Below are 19,898 nucleotides of genomic sequence, written 5' to 3'. Positions count from 1 at the left end.
CACACACACACACACATGCACAAAAAAAAGTGGAATGATTCAATCAGCTAAATAACATATCTATCACTTTACTTACTTATCATTTTTTTATGGTGAGACATTCGAAATTTATTCTACTAGTTATTTTGAAATATACAATACATTATTGTTGACTATACTTACCGTGAAATAGATTGAAGAACCTATTCCTCCTCTTTGAAACTTTGCACTCTTTGATTAACAACTCCCTGTTCCTTCCTCCCCATTTCCCCAGCCTCTGGTGATCATCATTCTACTCTCTGCTTCTCCGGGTTAAACTGTTAGATACCACATTTAAGTGAGATCATATAGTATTTTTTTTTTCTGTTCCTGGTTAATTTATTTAGCATCATGTCCTCCAGGTTTATCCATGTTTTCATGAATGACAGAATTTTTCCCCTTTGAAGGCTGAATAGTACTTCATTATGTATATCTCTTCCACATGGTAATTTCAGTTCCTTTGGATATATTTCCAGAAGTAGAATTACTGTTTCATGTGGTAGTTCTGTTTTTAGTTTTTTGAGGAACCTCCATACTATTTTCCATAATGGCTGTACTAATTTGCATTCCTACCAACAATGTCTAAGAATTCCCTTTTTCTACATTCCCTCTAACACTGATCTTTCATCTTTCATATAAAAGCCGTTCTAACAAATGTGAAGTGTTATCTCAATGTGGTTTTAATTTGCATTTCCCTAATGATTAGTGATGCTGAGCAGTTTTTCATGTATACATTGGCCATTTCCAAGTCGGATTTTTGTTTTTTTGTTTTTTTTTTTTTTGAGAAATGTCTGTCCATGTCCTTTGCCAATGTTTAAATAAGGTTATTTTTTTTCTTTCTATTGATTTGTTTGTGTTTCTTATATATTTTAGATATTAACTCCTATGATATCTATAGTTCACAAATGTTTTCTCCCACGTTGTGAGTTGTCTTTTCATTTTGTTAATTATTTCCTTTGCTGTGCAGAAGCCTTTTAGTTTGAATACCATCCCATTTGTCTATTTTTGCTTTTGTTTCCTCTGCTTTTGGGTCATATCCAAAAAATCATTGCCCAGATCAATTTATGCAGCTTTTCCCCTATGTTTTCTTCTAGTAGTTTTACAGTTTATAAGTACAGTCTTATATTTAAATCTTTAATCCATTTTCATTTGATTTTTTAGGTATGGTGTAAGGTAAGGTCTAATTTCTTCCTTCTGTGTGTAGATATCCGGTTTTCCCAACACTATTTACAATATGGTATTTAGATAGTATGGGATGCATAATGGCTAATTGGCTTAAGAATGGCTTACCATTAATATTTCTGAAGAGGAAAAAATGTGGATTCTTATTCATAATGGTCCAGTTAGTCAAAGTAAATAACAAAATAAAGATGATTTTTTTAAATATCACAAAAAATAAATTCTTAGCTTAGGAATTATGTACACTGTTTTGTTCTCATAATATGCAAATCTATTGTTAATATGATATCATACATAATGAACTTTATGATTAGCTACATAGTTTTGACTATTACACTAAATGAAAGAATAGGAGATTTCTTCGTTCTTTTTCTCAATTTTTTTAAGTATCAAAGGACAAGTGCTATTTTATTTTTCTGAATTTTTTATTAGTGTTCATATATTTTCATTTTAACTAGTTATAGACAATATAATAACTATACTTTTAGCTTCTTATTAACATTTTCCATATTCTTATAAGTACATAATTATTTTAATATGTTAATATTTCATAACCTAGAAATACCATTGATTTAGTTAAGAATTCCTTATTGAAGGAAAATCGTTTCCCCTTTTCTACACTTTATGCTGCAGTATATATTCTTATGCATACAATGCTAAGCTTTAGCATGCAGTCAGTATTCTTTCATCAGGTACCTTGATTATGTGGAGACAGAACTGTTAGTCTTACTAGGTGTCTACCAGGGAAAAATTTAATTCAAATAATTATGATCTTCCATCTAATATCTATTGGAAAATTTAAAACATGATTGCTCTAAATATCCGAATTTGTTACTACCATGCAATTGACTAAAGATGATGAATAAAGGAAAGGTTATTAAATAAAACAGAGCAACCTGTAAGTGTTATCATTTACTCATTAATCAAACCTGCAACCCTGGAATTAATTAAAGTACTCTTTTTTTTCTTACTCATTATGACTTTATCTCATTGCTAAATCCTATCCAGGCCTTTTGCAAGTCCCATTGAAAGACTGGCCTTAAATACATATAACTCTCATAAACTGCCTTTATAAAGTAAGAATACATTAAGATTGCCTCAACTGCAACCTTTCTCCTTCATCTTAGTCTATTTTTTGCCATAGCATGTATAACCTTCTAATGTATTACTGTTTATTTGTGTCTCTCTCCAGTAGAATATAAGCTTCACAGAGGAAGATAATTTTGTTTTGTTCACAGATATATGCCAAGTGCCTAGAAAAAGTACCTTGTATATATTTGGAGCACAATAAATAAATATCTTTTAACTTAATCTTGGCTTGGCCTCTGCTGTCTATCTTTGTCATTTTCTCTTTTTCTCTCTCACTCTTTCATTTTCCATCTGTTGATTTATCTTACTTCTGTATTAGAGTTACTACCTTAGGCATTCTCTATGTGGTAGCCCCAGAAGCCCCAACTTTAACTCATCTTTACAGCTTCCTATTTGAGAGGAAATAGAGCTTCAATTTCCTAATAGTCCTAGCAAATTCTCAGAGTATACGTTTATTAAGCTGACTGGTTCATATGTCCTCCTGAACCAATCATTATGATCTCAGTAGAGATCAGTATGGTTGAGAAATGAAATCCTCTGATTGTCTTGGGTGCTACTCAAAAGCTGTCCTGAGCAACAGCAGCATCTCCCAGGAGGTTGTTAGAAATGCAAACTTGAAGGCCCTACCCCACACCAACTGAATCAGAATTTGCATTTTAACAAGACTTTCTGGTGATGTGTCTGTAGTCTGTGCCCCCAGATGGAACTGGAAGGATGGAGAGGAGAAGGAAGCCAGCCCCACCCAAACCACCCAAACCAAAAATGAGGCAGGAGTGGTTGACCAAAGAAAACTCAAGTGCTTTTACCAGAAGGCAGAATGCCTGTGGAGCACGCAAAGCAACAGATATCCAATGCAATATATAATATGTATTAAGCAATTATTTTGTGCCAGTATTTGTGCTAAGCCTTTTCAAGACATTATTTAGTATTCACAATATCCTATATTATCAGATTGAATATCTTAAGCTTTAAGAGATAAAATAATTAATCCAAAGTTTTTGTTGGATAATCTATAATATGATATTAGATAGTGCCACAGAGAAAGTGCCATGGAGAAAAATTAAGCAGGATAGAGGGATAGAGCATGACTCAGTATGATGGGAGGAAAGGATCAATTTAGATAGGAAGATCAGGGTAAACCTGAGAAAGTACAGGTAGAGCAGAGACTTGGGCCAAGTGAAGGACAAGTCATGAAATTTCCAGGGTAATACCATTCCAGACAGAAAGAAAGACATGTACAAAGCTTTGAATTGTGGATGAGCTTGGCATGTTTGAAGACAAAGAAAATTCAAAAGGCAGTGTGGCTACAATAAAGTGAGCATAAATGAATTCAAAGAGATAATGAAGAGATATTTCATGAAAGTTCTTCAGGCAATTGCTAAGACATGTTCAATTATTCTTAGTACAGTTGAAAAATCACTGGAAGCTTTTGAGCAGAAGAGTGACATAATCTGATTTGTATTTTGAATATATTGTGTAAGGAACACGCAATATTGAATAAGGATAGGTGGAGAAATGTTAGATGTCAGGGGACTATCAAGGAATTTACTGCAATGCTAGTCTAGGCAAGAGATGAGGAAGGGTAGGATCACGATGGTAGCAGTAGAGGGCTGAGGATATATTGTGAAAGTAGAGCCAAGAGAAATCACTGATGAATTAAATATGCATTTGTGAGGTAAAGAGAATTACTCCAATGTTTTTGCCCTGAGAAAATCAAAGGATATTTGTGCTAGTTACTGAAATGGAGAACCTTGGAGGTGGAGCAAGTAGTTGAAGAATCAAATTTTGGACTTGTCAAATCTGAAATGCCTACTAGAGATCCCAGTAAAAATTGGCGAGTAAACAATTGGATAAACTATTTTGGAGAGGTTTGAGTTGGAGACAAGAGTTTGGGAAACAGGAGGGATTGCATTTCAAGCTATGGATCTGAATAATCCCATTCAGCCTCTACTTCACACTCAGTAAATCATACAGGCACAGATAAGTCCCCCTCCATTGGGATACAAGGCCTCCTCAGTCCCTGTAGTAAAGGAAAAGAGAGCTCTTACATTTGCTCTTCTGTCTTTAAAACCAGAAGTGACATGTGTCCCTTTCCCCCTAGGGTGCATTAGCCAGGCCTAGTCAGATGTCCCTGCCTAACTGCAGGGGCCTGGGAAATGTGGAAGAGTATTTGGGGTGTTTGGGAGCACCGACTGCCGTTTCTTACACAATATCTCACTGCTAAGTAGGAAAAGAGGGAAAAAGCCATTCCTTCTAAAATATTAAGATAAGCCTATAGTATTTTTGTGCATTTCTACAGGTAAGTTAACATAGTTATCTGGGACTAAGATAAAGCTCAAGTTGCAGTGGAAATGCCAAGGGGTTGCTTAGAGGTGGTAGGGTAAGAAGGCTTTAGCTTTCCTCAGTGAAAGCTATCATTCTCCACCAATGACCCTGTGCTAACCTCAAAGTGAGCAATTCATGTTTTCTCTGATCTAAGGTAAAATGATGTGCAGATGAAGCTTCAAACCTACCTTCCAGTCAGAAAACTGTTTACAAAAACCTTCTAGGACTTTATCTTTTACAGCAGGGATAGACAACTATGGACTATGGGCCAAACCCAGTTCACTGTCTGTTTTTAAATGGCTCATGATCTAATTTTAAGTTGTTGGGGGAAAAAAATCAAAAGAATAACATTTCATAACAGAAAAATTATATAAAATCCCAATTTTGGTGTCCATAAAAAATTTTTATTGGAGCACCAAGAAAGAAAAAAAAAAAAAACTCTTCTAGGAAAAATTCTGGGGAAGACTACAAAATCTTTATGTGATGAAAAAGGAAGGAAGCTGATATTAAATAAGTCACTTCATTTATATTCCCGTACCTCAAAAATGAAGCCACAACATTAAAATTGACTGTTGAATTAAGTCCTCTAAAGGAACAGTGCTTTTTTTTCTTCTAATCTCAATTATACCTTTTTATAGGACTTTGAGGACTGTGTATTAGATCATTTCAATTGCCATAGTCCTTAACGTAATGAGAAATTCTTTTAATAATCTATTTTGTAAATACAAAATTGCTTTTGAACCTCTTCTTTTGAAGGTTGCACTCCAGTTTGGAAGTTCTGGATAGAATCATTTTGAAAACAAATATTTATCTTTTTTAAAAGCCCAAAGATCTTGTTGTTTTCTGTGCAAACACCAACTAGGAAAATCAACATTTTCTTTTGGAAGGAAATGGTTTGTCTGCTTAAGCATCATGAGAATGCTTTCTAACAATAGCATGGTATTTAATTTTAAAAACATAAAAATTCTGAAGAGACAAGAGGGGTGAAACTAGTGAGTGATGGGCTTCGAGAGGGTTGCTGCTTTTGAAACAGTGACTCAGTGATGGCATTAGTTACAGACATTCAGAATTTCTAAACACTTGTTCTTATTTTATAGAATGATTGATTGGCTTTGCTGCTTAAGTAGGATAGAATACCCTAAATACTAGGCTATTTGTTTCTGTACCAATGTCTAGTTGCTTACTGGCCTTAAAGGAAAGAGTTAAATATTGAAATCTTTTCAGAATAATCTAAGAAGTAATTGCTGTCTTGTTAAAGTTAGTCATTTCCATCAAATGTCATTTTTGATATTGATTATAATGAGCAAATCAAGTAACCATATGTTTTTATATAAAAATTAGTAACATTATTGTTTTTATTTTCTAAGTAAAAAGCATCCTTTTATAATCTTCAATGGAAATATTCATTTAAATTTCAAATATTCTGCTATTATATGAAATAAAATTAAGTAATTTCAATATGTACATGTGAAAATATTCTTGTTCATTCATTTATGTTAATTTCTTTGTGCTTATTTATGTATTAACTTCTCTGAGGACTTGAGGCGGCTTGCAATAACACATTTAAAAAAATAGAAAATTAAAATTAATAAAGAAAATAATCCAGTTTATGTTAAACCTAGATAGACTAGAAGTTCAAGAAGAAAAAGGGAAAGTTAGAACACATATATTCAGTCCATTCTGAGACTCTTATTTATATGAATTTGTCATAAAATCTACAGGTGGTAAATAAATGACTCTACAGGGAAAATGTAAGCATTATCAAAAACATTGGAGCTATTGGAATGTTTTATTAAAGAGAAACAGACGCATTATTAAATAGCTCAGTTAAGCTTTGATTATGATACTAAATTATTACCAATTTACATTTAGTTAATTAATTATTCAATCTAAGAAGTACAAGTACTTGGTGATAAATATTTGCATTTCAAAAGTCATAACGAATGAAAGAACTGTTATTTATATCTATTTAATGTACTAATTGGATGATAGTGAGAAAACCAGTGTAGTAGCAGCTGCATATGCAATTGAATTTAATGAAATCTTAATTATAAAGAAAAAACTGATAGCAAAGTAAACAGAGTGAAACGGTGCTAAAATGAAAATAGCACAAACTGATTTGTGTTTCTCTGAAAAATTCCAGGTGTTGTCAAAGTGGATTATGGAGATGTGTCAGTCAGAAAAACACTAAGAGAAAATCTGAAGTGTAAACCCTTTTCTTGGTACCTAGAAAACATCTATCCGGACTCCCAGATCCCAAGACGTTACTACTCACTTGGTGAGGTATGAATTATTTATTTTGGTTAAGTTATAAATATATTTTGCAAATGGAGCAATTTCTAAGGAGCTCAATATTTTTGATGTTATGAATAAAAGGCTGTAAGGGTGTTTTAATAGATCTATTTTAAATGACTTCTCATTTTTCAAGGACCAGAAAGGTCTTCATCACAGGGAATTGTAAAAGTGAGGAAAAAGTTTAAGATTGAACATTTTCTTGTGTTTTCCCAACAGTTCTAAAGCTTGGTCATACGAACTTTACACTCTTAAAATTTATTATGAACTCCAAGACTTTTTGTTTATGTGGGTTATAACCATTAATATTACTATATTGAAACTAAAACCTTAAAGCCTATTTATTTACTAATTTAAAATAATGCAATAACCAATTATGATATACATTAATATAAATAATGTATTTTGAAAAACAAATATATTAAATATTTTCTCAAACAAAATCAAGTAGTGAGATGATTACCATTGATTGTTTTTGTAAATTGCATTTAATGTCTGGTTTAGTAGAAGATAATTGAACTTTCCTATCTGCTTTGCGATTAAATCTATTGCAATATGGCACAGTCTATTGCAATAGCCTCTCAAAAACTCTTTAACATTCGTGAGAAAGTGAGAGTGAAAACTGTAAGTAATATCTTAATATTATTATGAAAGTGGTATTGACCTTGTGGACCTTCTGAGAATCACTGATCCGTACCATGATTTTCCAAAATATCTATTTTATTTAGAAATACAAAACTGGCTTCATTATAACTATACAAATATATGTAATATATATTCAATTGCTCAAAATAATATTTCCTTTATGAATTATATCCTTCCTGTTTGTAATTTCCCACTTAATAGGGATTAGGTTTCAGAATCAAAATTAACAATATTGATTGTGATTAAGCATTTCAACAACCATAATGTAATGAATTTGGGAAATAATTACTAATTAAATGTGTTCTTAGGTTTAAAATGCTATTTTTGTAGGTTATAATGGTAGAATATCTGAAAATTTATATGGTTCAGTCCAATACTTTTTGAATCATCTTCCTTACTGATCCATAACTTTATAAACATACCTTACTTATAATTAATTAGAAAACAATGAAAGAAAAAAATGAACGGAGACCTAGCCATTGTTTTTAATGGCTGTTTTTATGTGCCGTATCTGTGCCCTCTGGGCCAAATCTCCACTTCCTCATTAGCTCTGTATATATATAACTCTCTACATGATCTTTCAATTCACATACATTCAACCTTAATCTGAATAATGTAGTAAAAAGGTTCACGTGTGATAGCACTGACTTTACCGCATTCTAGGTGTGTGACTTTAGTTACTTAACAATCCTGTGCCTCAGTGTTTTGGTTTTGGAGTTTTTCTGTTGTTTGTTTTTATTGGGGGGGGTCTTGTATTTTTTATGTTGTTTTCAAATTTATAATATCCTCATGTTAGTATAAATCTCACAGGAATTTATATTCAATACACAGAATTTATGAGAATGCTTCTTAAACTAGAACACTCTTTGTATATTAGTTATAATAAACCACTGAAGATCTCCAAAAAAAATGCTTAGTACTCTCATCCCTTATTGAAAAACATATAAAACATATTTAAACATTCATGAACCTGACCATCCCCTCAGAAGAAAGTTGTTTTTCTATTGTTGTGGTAAAGTGTTTCTCCTACTATTGTCAATGAACCCAAATGATTAGTAAACACTGATTCCTGTCTCTAAAAGGAAACATGACCAGAGGAAAGGGAATATAACAAGACTGGAAAGAGTTGGAACCCATTCCACTAAGTAAAGTATCCCAAGAATGGAAAAATAAGCATCACATGTACTTACCATCAAATTGGTTTCACTGATCATCACCTAAGAGCACATTTAGGAATAACATTGATCGGGTGTCGGGCAGATGTGGGTGGGGAGGGGATGGGTGTATACATACATAATGAGTGCAATGCGCACTGTCTGGGGGATGGACACATTTGAAGCTCTGACTCGGGAGGTGGGGGGGCAGAGGCAATATACATAACCTAAACTTTTGTACCCCCACAATATGCTGAAATAAGAATAAAAAAATGAGAACTTTGTGGAAATTCTCTGGGGCTAGTAAGGTGACTTCTGAGAAAGGCTCAGAGCTGTGAAACAGAAGTAGATGTTTACTTCCAAGTTAAAAGTCTAATTGTATGCTTTCCTGCACTACGTCAAGGAAACCTAATTGACTTCCTGAGAAAAGTAAAAGTAAAATGTAGTGTGCCCAAATTCCTTTGTACAAACTACTGATTTTGAATTAGGTGTCTTCTATGATGGATTAGGTGACCATATTTTAATTTATATAAATACTTTATGAAAAGCTTTTAAAGAGAGGGATTGAGCCTTTGGGGGTATTACGAGGCAGTATGGTGTATTGGAAAAATCCCAGGCCCTGTAGTCAGGCAGAGGAGGGTTCAAATTCTAGCCTTACAGCTTCCAACCTGAGTAGCATTTAAGTATCCTCTCTGGTACCTCAGTCAACAGAATGAAGATAATGATACAGGGTTATAGTGATGACTGAAGACAGAGCCTCTAGCACAATGCCTGGCAAGAAGTAGTAGCACATCAGTAGTTATTATAGTTATTATAGCTTCCGTTTATTGATTTCCTACTATGTCAAAATTGTTCTAGGTGCTTTATATGAATTGCATTTTATAAAAATCACAACTTCGTGACTTGGGTTTGCTATCCCCAGTTTAATAAGAAAACGGACATGTAGAATGTTTATATGATTGGCGTATGGGTCACACAGCTTGATAACTATTTAAGTCAGGCTACAAATGCATGCTAGTCTGACAGTGAAGCTCACTTTTTCCTATAAGTGAAATGAGAAAACAAGTTCTTTTATTATACTTTATTCATTCAAAATGCTTTTATTAAATGAGAGCTTGAAGCCAGGTGTGGTGGCACACAGCTGTAGTCCCAGCTACTGAAGAGGCTGAGGTGGGAGGATTGCTTAAGCCCAGGAGTTTGAGGCCAGCGAGGGCAAATAGCAAGACCTCATCTCTATTTTAAAAAAAGGAAAAAAAATAGCTCAAGCAGCTATTGGGGCTGCTATAGAAAAGTATCTTAGATTGGGTAACTTATAAATAATATAAATTTATGTCTAACAGTTCTGAAAGCTAGAAAGTCTAAGATAAAGGTGCTAGCAGATGCAGGGTCTGGTGAAGGATGGCTCTCTGATTTAAAAATGGTGCTTTGTTGCTGCTCACATGGCTAAAGAGGCAAATGCTGTGTCCTCACATGGAGGAAGAAGCAAGACAACTCCTTTCAACTTCTTTTATAAGGGCATGGATCTCATTCATAAGGGTGGAGCCCTCATGACTTAATCACTTCCCAAAAGTCTTCACCTCTTGAATCTTCCTTCAGATCCAGATCCGTAGTCTGTATCCATTGGGCCACTGGCCTCTTAATACCACCACAATGGGGATCAGGTTTCAACATGAATTCGGAGGGATGCAATCAGACTGGAGTAAGCTAGAGTCTATATTATATGCTGAGACTGCAAAATCAAATAAGGAAAGACCTCTAATCTTAAGCCTTTCTACCGAAAAGGAGAGTGGAGGTATGGCAAGAGAGAATCAACCAGGTAAAGAAATTCAGTAGAAATAAGTTTTCCTATGTGGGTTATATGGCATGCAATGAACTACTGTTTCAAAAACCCAATAAATGAAAAAAATCTTCAAGATATATTAAGTTCTGAGCTTTCTGAGGTATTAATGTACTGTAGTTTTCCACTTAAAACTAGCCATAAAGAAATGCAATCCAGCAACTGTTTCCATGGAAACAGTAGGACAAATTCACCAAGCACTACTCCCCAATTCAATGTTTCATGGCCATGTATACATAATTTAAGACAGACATTTTGATAATGAGTTAGAGTTGAACTGTTAATGGACAACAGTTATTTACTTAAAGCTTTTTCTTCCTAACTCCCTGTCATTAACCATTATTGGAAGATTGTAAAATGATATCTTTCCCCTTATGTATGAAGGCACTTTCTCTTGAATAGTTAGAGCCCCCAAGCAATATCAAGTATCCGAGCTACTTTTCATCAAAATAACAAAAATATTTCTTTGTAGTATATTCATTTGTACTTCTCATTTAATTCCGAATAATATTGTTTGGATTTAGAAATTTATATATTTCTTATGTTCAATGTTTTTCAAAGTCTATATATTTAATATTTCTGTGTTTTGGTGAGTATAAACATTTCACCGTCAATTTCTTTCTATAACCTTTCTTGCTATATTGGAATATATAGAAGCAAATATGGTATTCAGTTTCTATATTATCATACATCATCACCAAAATCAATAAAGTTATTGATATCAGATATCTGTATCTTAATTTCTTATATGTTTACATCTTACTTAGGTAATTGAAATATTGCTTTACCCATACCATGAATTAGATGCAATTTCCAATGGGAAGTTAAAAGCTGTGCAATTGGTTTGAACTAAAACCTTTAAGTAAGTTAATGAAGCATGTGCTTTTTAGATTCAGTAAGCAGATAATAACGGAATAAGGAAGTTGAGCTCTTTGTACCATTAAATTCTCTCTTAACTAGCCCCTTAGCTTATATAGATTTCACATGTTGGGTTCTAATCTTGTAAATATAATGATTAGTTCAAGCATAAGATTAAAAAATAGCCTTCTGAAATAGAGTGCCTCAGCCTGAATTTTTGGGCTATGGCACGCTAGCACTCTGGAAAAAATAAGAAAACATATTCTGAGCTATATAGAACATTGGAATATCTGAGGGCACAGGAAGGTGATGAAGATTTCTGAAGCCAAATGATTTAACTCTTGGTACTTAAAATTTGCATCTTGCTTTGAAGATGTTCGGACATTAATCTATGTATTTTGTACTGTGTACTTGACCTCAGCACTTCTTCCTCTTGTATCCTTTAACCATAGCAACTAGGTAAGGTCCGTGCACATATTGGTATTGTATTCATTAAACATTGCTGAACAGCAAATTTCAGTAGCTAAAAATAGACATCTGTGAAGCTGCTAGGCTGCAGGGATTAAGAGTAAAATCAGTTACTGTCAAATGCAGAAGCTAAAACGCTTACAAGTTTACCCTGCCCGTTGGTAATCAGGAGATCTATTTATAGAGCCACAGTCTTCTTGACCCTCCAATAGGCTACCAAGCAAGAAAGCCCCCTTTTATGTGACTTACACAAATGTGGGCATTCTTCCTGTCCATCATTTTATTTCTAAAGCTTTTGGGGACACAGTAGCTAATTTTTATCCTAGGGTACCTGAATATGCATACCTACAGGCAGAATATGTCACTCTTCATCAGCTGTCAACCCTAAAGAATGTCAGGCTGCATAACCCACCTGTGAACAAAATGAGCTATTTTATTACCTGAAAATATTTTTTTAACCTTATATTGCTGATGATTACACTAGTACTCATTCTAATTTTATTACTCAAACATGTATTGGCACAAACAACTACAACAGACTGTGTGCCAGTTTGGCATTCACTGAATTCTCCCAGGATTTTTGTTGTTGCTGTTGTTGTGGTGGTAGTTGCTGTTATCCACCAAAATAAATGAAATTGTTTATTTCTCTATGTTGTTTACATTTTTGTGGAAGGATGGTTAAGGTATCACATAATAAGAATTTTTAAATCTCACAGTCATTAACCAAAGACATTCTAAATCCAAGTCTGTATAAGTAAAGTCACCTTGGATTTTTTTAAATATATAGATTTGGCATTCATCCTTCTGATTTATTCACAATTTGATAAACAGAAAACAGACTTCAATGCATACCCACTAGAGCAATTATAGTATGGAAATATTTATATTAAACTCTATAATTCACTGCAAATATGCCTATTTCCTTCTTTATAAAGAGAAACCAAATGAGATTGACATGTGAAATAATGATAAAAAGTAACAATGTGCAATTGAAGGATAAGCGTATGTTGGAGTAATTACAGTAAAAAAAATGCGAGTTTAAGTTTAGACTGTCTTTAGAATGGATTTTATATATTAATTTTTGAAACGTGAAGATTGGTAGTGGGCAAGTTCCTATTGCTGCTTTTATAATCCAGCAGAGGGAGCAAGAGCTAATGAACAAATTATATAAGTGGTAAGAACATTACCAGCGATACTGACGGCTTATGTGTAGAAACATTTAGAAAAAGCCTTGCTAATTTCAAACATCAAAACGCAAGTGGAAAAAATACTCTCAAGTTTATATCATTAAGAATTGTTTTCAAGCAATAAAAGATTGTGTGTAAACAAAGAAATCTCAAAGTAGACAACCAATTAAAGTTAAAACTCTCTTGGCTTTATGCCATACATTCAAAGCTCTACCATAACATAAAGAATGAGTCAAAAGAATTTTTCACATCTTGGAACTACCAGTGTGCACTTCTTATTTTGATACAAATGATAGAACAGACTCTGTAAGGAATTTCTAATGGGTAAAGTTCTTCCATGGTTAGTTGCCTAGATTTTTCTCGGGATTAATGGCATGACCATGTAGTTGGTACTGTCAGGTAGTATGGCACTAGTGATAAAATCAAGATGTATTCTGAAATTTCACTTCTTTGCTTGAACAACATTCTTTGGAGATATATATTTGACTGAGGTCTCAAGGTGTTTGTAGAAAAGTTCTGATTTTAAGATTATACAAAGTCACCCACCCTAAGTATGATTATTCTTTGCATCTCAAAAGATGAGATGCATAGTTTGAACTTTGCTGTGTGCCAGTATCTTGTGACGTGTATTAAGATTTATTTGTTGAGGATTGTCAGAAAATGCTGATGACTATTTTTATATTTTGACAGTATAGCAGATGCCTACGAGATTGGGCTCCCTGATTTGAAAACAACCTATGTGCACCCACCTGCCTTCATGGTGTGCATGACTTTTTAATCTTTTAAATCCAGATATAGGCCTAGTGATATAAACCTTTCAGATATTGTGTCTTTCCCAGGTGATGCATCCTTCATATTTTTTTAAGAGGGCAATTCATACTCCTGTTCCCTGACACTCTGTCTTCTACCCTGCTTGTATCTTGGATCACCCTGGCCATAGACAGGAATCATTTACATGATCTCAGTTCAATAGGCTGGCACTCCACATAAAGAGTCTCCTGGTCTTTTTGACTTAGTCCCCCAGGTCTAATGATAGGCTTCTTTCATATGTCTTTTTTCATGTGTCTTCACCGTTGTCTAAATGCTCTCTGGTCACCTTTGTTTAACAGAACTCAATCCCCCCTTGCTCCTTTCAGGCCTTCTTTCTAATAAATACTGCCTGACTCTCTGGAAGACAGGACTGGCAACTTGTAGACTCATTATATCAATAATAACTTTACATTCCTTACTTGGGCAAATTACTTAACCTCTCTGTACCTTAATGATTTCATTTCTAGTATGGAAATAATTGCATGGATGGCACATACAACTAAAATAATTTATTATTATTGTTATTATTATTGTGGTGGTGATAGTGATGGATGTCTCTCCTTTGTCATTCTGACAGGTTTCCTAAACCACTCACTCCTGTCTCTTGCTATTCTCCCAGGTTCCATTATCCAGACTGTTGTAAGAAACTTGACTTGAGTTCCTATATTATATCCTCTTAGCACTTGCTTCATCCTAAGGGACAAGTAATATTATACATCCAGAAACTACCAAGCCATATTGTGGAATAGGTAGAAAATGGCAAAAATAAGACAGACTTTCTTTCATGCAGTTCCCAAAATAAGTCTATTCTGAAATTCTAGAAAAATTGGTGGCAGCAGTGACATAGTATTAGACTCTCTTTGAATTCTCCCATTAAAACAGAAAAAAAAGGATATAAAAACTAAAAATTGATAAACAACTTTGACAACACAATTCGGTGGCAAGGTATTATCATAACTTCCAAAAATGAGCAGACAATCTCGGGAACTACATGATACTACAATTTTTGCAAGAGAAAACAGAGGGAAGTGACAAGGTGTCTGAGGGAAATGAGAAATTGTTTCAGGCCAATGTGCTAATAGTAGCTGAAAATGAAAGAAGTGTTTGCTTGTGAGTGAAAACTCCTCTCTAATGTCTGAAGGGTATGAATACTCTGCAACCTATGAATTTTTGAAACTAGCTGAAGCTCCTTCTCAAAAGAAACTTCATGTAATAAAGCCCAAATTGGTGAGGTAGAAACAGTAGGGACAAAGGAAATGGAAAATGGAAAATCCAGATAAAAATGGGAAAAGTAAGCAGAGTCAGGAGGCCTCAAAAAAAAAAAAAAAAATAGAAGAGCATTGTTTTAACACTTCAAAAAGTACAGGAAAGAGAATTCTAGATTTTTGAACTAAGAAATTGTCTCATGGTCAAATTCTCCCTCTTTAAGATCAGGAAAATTGATTTCATCTAAAAAGAAAAAAAAAGGAATAAAATAGAAAAGGAAAGAAAAATACTAGAAAAAGATGAATGTTGTAAGACTAAGATAATAAGTAGACTGCTATCTCTGCAAACAATGCAAGCACACCAAAACTTTATGTTCATAATAAAGAAGAAAAGTATAACCTAATATTTCAAAATGAGCTAAAATAAGTACTCTCAATGATCAAATATAGAAAAGAACAACATAAATCAAATTTAGAAAAACTTTGAAATGTGGAGCAGGAATACAGGAAAAGATTAGAAATCAAAAACTATATCATTTCAGAAATAAAGACTAAATTTATGAAGACACCCGAATCAATAACACCAAGAGAAAGTGCCATAAGAGTTTTAGAAGAGAAAAAGGAAATTTTTTTAAAGTAAAAAGAAATTTAAAATTATTCAATTGAAAGTGACTAGTGACTTAAATAGAAGATAAACAACAAGACCAAAAATGGTACGATTTCCTAAAGAGAAAAATTAAAGCAATGGAATAAAATGTACATTAATAACTATAATTCCAGGTTTCCTCCATTCATGGGGGTTGACCCATTCCTTCTCTGGAATGTAAAAAAAAAAAAAAAAAAAATTAAAAAAAAGCACACTATAATTTCAGGGAATTTTCCAGAACATAAAATTCAAACTATATGTTGAAAAGGAGCACTACGTACCTGGAAGAGTGATCCATAATGAACAATATATTGTGGTAAATCTACAAGACTTCAAAGAAAAGAAAAAAAAAATCAGTTTTACTTCCAGGTAAATAGATATTTATAAGAATTAGGGAAAAGAATCATATTGTCATCAGACTTTTCAAAAGCAACCCTTTATTTTGGACATAAATGGAATAACATTTTATAGACACTCAAGGAAATATTTTGTGATCCAGGGATTTCAGATCTACCAAACTTATTTTCAAATTTAAAGGCCACAGATATATTTATGAACATACAAGAACTCAGAATATTGTTCTCTGTGATGGAAATAGCATTTGCCCATTTGCTCAGTCCCAAACCTTGGCATGTTTCTAGATGTCTTTTTTTTTTTCTCTCTCTCTAGTAACTCAAATCCAATTCAATTGAAAATCCTATTGGCTCTACCTTGAAAACATATTCCAAATTTGACCTCTCCACCCGATTGTTATCGTTTTATTCCAAGCAACACTCATTTCTTGCAGGCGTGACTGCAATGGGCTCCTTCCTTGTTTCATTGCTTCCAGTTTTTCCTCCCTCTAGTCTGTTTTCCACACAGCAGCCAAAATGAGCTATTATACCATGCTTATGCTCAAAAACATATGATTGCTTACATTATTTAGTCTTGGTCACCTCTCTAATCTGCCCCTTGCTCACTGTAGCTCGGCCACATTGCTAGCCAGTTATTTTGCTCAGTTTTGTGTAGGGAGCATTCATTTGCTGTCCCTTGTCTAAAATGCTCTTCCATACATGTATATATGGCGGCTGTCTCTCTTCACTCAGCTGTCTTCAAGTATCTTCTCAGAGAGGCCTTTCCTGCTCCCCTTTCTAAAACAGTATCCCCTCTGTCACTTTCTCTACCCTTACTGTGTTTTACTTTTCTTCATAGGACTTAATCTTCTGACACATTACAAATCTATTTGTTTATTGAACTCTTCCTACCAAAATGTAAGTTCCATGATGAAAAGGATTGTGTCTATTTTGTTCACTTCTGTATCCTCAGCACCTCAATAGTGCCTGGCATGAGGTACACATTTTCCCAATAATATTTCTCAATTAAATAAATTAATTCATAAGAGATATTATAGGCCAAAAATTAAAATGTATCTTTTATAGAAAATAGATCAATAATAGATTGTTACTGAGGGCAAAATATTTTGGAGGCATTCCTAAATTTTGTGGTTAATTTGTCAAAGAACAGGATGACATGCATCTTTCATATGTCCCTTTAAAACGCCACTGTCAGTGTATATACTGGACTGTATATGGCTTTGAAGTTTCTGTTGTCCAGCAAAGAGGTAAAACCTTATACACAACTCAGCCTGTAACCTCTGTAATTATTAACTAGTATCTATTCAAATACCATGAACCTGACTGAGGATCTTTTAAACAGATTTCATAACTTACATCTAAAAATGATCATTTTATGAGATATTTATTCCTCTAAGTATTATGGCATTATACTGTTCTATGTATTTTTAGGATGCCAAATAGCAATAATAACACAATCTTATTGTTTCTCAAGAAGTGTGTCTTTTATGAAAATTTAAAATTCTAATATAAGGGATTTAAATTCAACTTATATAAATTGGTCAGACTGTGTTGTAATATATGCAGACCTATTTACTGTCTTATTTATCAACTGTTACTTTCCTCAATCCTGTCCAGCTGCAGATCCTGAAAATTTTTTGCCTTTTTGCTCAGTTCCTTCCAGTGCCTGGACCAACCTAAATCAGATTAAGAATACATTTCAGCACCATATGCACCAGTACAGGTTTTGCTTCTAGAAGCCTGTGTCCTTTCCCTGTAATGTTCACTGTATGTTCTGTCTTTTCTAATGGGTTGCTGCTCAGATTTCTTGATTAAAACATCTATAACTCTGCTGTAAATCTCAGTCCATTGGAACAGGGCTTGACCACTCTGCCCAGCTCTTTCTAGCCCTTACGGTAAATTCTCATCCCTACTATTCTCAGTTGCTGATTGGGGCCTTAATGCAAATCATACCACTTTTTTCAACTCCAGGGAGCAATATTTGACCATTAGGTTCTACACCATAGAAAAAGTGAATTGTATAAACCTAATCCATCTTATATAGGTTTATAAGTTTATGTAATGTTTGCAGTTTTATTCATTGGCCAAAGTGAAGAAACATAATGCCCAAAGCATAGATAACTAAACAGACATGTCAAATAATTTTACCAAGTGACAGTAAAATATGCAAGTCCTAACATGGGTCAGAGACACAAACTTTTCAGAAGCAGAGTGGACAAGTAGAAATACATACTTGGGGTTGAGACTAAAGAAAAAATCTGAAATATTGCATTTATTAGAAGAGTTTTTCTTTTTCTTTTTTGCCTTCATTTGGACTTGATCTGGTCATTTTAGAATCTTTAAAATCAATGAATGGTTTTTGTAATTACATTTGGGTCAAATCTGTATTAACTTATGTTAACTATGGAACTAATGCAGAGCTTGCATGTAAACCAAGAACTTTATGTCTGCAGTTGGCAATGTAATGTTGCTTTTGAGGAATTTGTAATGTGAAATCACCATTTAGCCTTGTTATAGCCTTTCTTAGGGTCAAACATTTTCCATTAAGTTTGGCATTAGGAAGGAAAGAAGATGCATGAATATTTTTTAGTCATAGAAATAAGCAATGTAATTAATCTATATTAATATGCAGAATGGAGCATCTAGTAATGAAGGATCTAAAAAAATACAAATTTGAATATTTGCCCAATTTGTTTTTATTCCCTTGCATACAGTACTATAGGAGTTCAAGATGGGCCATGGGTCATTTCAGTGGAATTTGAAAACTGTTCTAATTGTTGGAGGATTTGGGGAAGAATTCCTAATTCATAATATGTAAATGTTTCCTTCTCCTCTGATACTATGCTATAAACAAAGAGTGCTTCTTTATTAGATGCTAATGCCAGTGCCAATGCTGTTCAAACTTACTTCAGGTGACTTGATTAACTATCTGACTTATGTTTTTTGTGTGTGTTTCCTTTAGATAAGAAATGTTGAAACTAATCAATGTTTAGACAACATGGGCCGCAAAGAGAATGAAAAAGTGGGTATATTCAACTGCCATGGTATGGGAGGAAATCAGGTAAACTCTCTCTTTTTGGTATCAGTTTCTTATTTTGGAGGAAAATTATTGTTAGTTCACTTATCTAGTGGTAGAAGTTCTGAGTTAGAATGAACTGAGCTTAAAAAAGTTATTCTTTTCAGCATGACATTATATTGTATTTGTGATGCACCTGAATGTGTCAAGATTACATGTAGAAATACATGTTAATTCTGATACTGCAAAACAAGAAACAAATAAGCTCTGTTGAGTTTTGGCCCCATTCTTCAAACAAGTCCTGTGTTATTCAATGGAAAACATTAAAAGGAAGTTTCTCCCTTAGCATAAAATAAAAATGCTTATTTTTAAATTCCTAATTAGTATTCCAAAGTTTCAATTTAAGCAAAAAATATTTAAAACTAAATTTCTAGATTACAATGTAGAAAAATGACCTTATAGAAAAAAATAACAGAAACAGCATAGGAAGAATAATGACAAAACATTCAGAAATGGTCCAGCTTATTGTTATATTGATTCAAAACGAATGTGAGAGGCCTCTACTGCCAAAAAGCAATGGAGTCCTGATAAATTCAGCTAGAAATGGCAAAAAGCTTAATGATCAGAGGACTAAATGTGTGGGGGTTTAATTTTCTCACATAATAAGAAGTCCGAAGGTACTCAACTGTTGACATTTGTTTAGGTCCTCAGCTATTCCATTAAGAAACCAGAAACTTTATTATCTTTCCATTCTTCAGTCCTGAGAGTCAAAAGTTTTTCTCATCAGCTGGTCAGAAGAGGGCTACTGAAACTCCA

The 19,898-nt window shown here is 33.6% G+C and overlaps 1 protein-coding gene across 1 annotated transcript in view; it reads left to right on the top strand.

Moving 5' to 3' along the window:
* The window catches only part of GALNT13 (polypeptide N-acetylgalactosaminyltransferase 13), a 445,056-nt gene that overhangs the window by 390,548 nt on the left and 34,610 nt on the right, over positions 1 to 19,898 (top strand). Inside the window, exons 8-9 of the mRNA XM_069472524.1 lie at positions 6,755 to 6,894; positions 19,029 to 19,127. Coding sequence (XP_069328625.1) covers positions 6,755 to 6,894; positions 19,029 to 19,127 — 239 coding nt within the window. The remainder of the gene's footprint in view (positions 1 to 6,754; positions 6,895 to 19,028; positions 19,128 to 19,898) is intronic.

The sequence above is a fragment of the Eulemur rufifrons genome, chromosome 1 (assembly GCF_041146395.1).
Source record: "Eulemur rufifrons isolate Redbay chromosome 1, OSU_ERuf_1, whole genome shotgun sequence".
NCBI lineage: Eukaryota > Metazoa > Chordata > Mammalia > Primates > Lemuridae > Eulemur > Eulemur rufifrons.
This window is presented reverse-complemented; position numbering and strand designations above follow the sequence as displayed.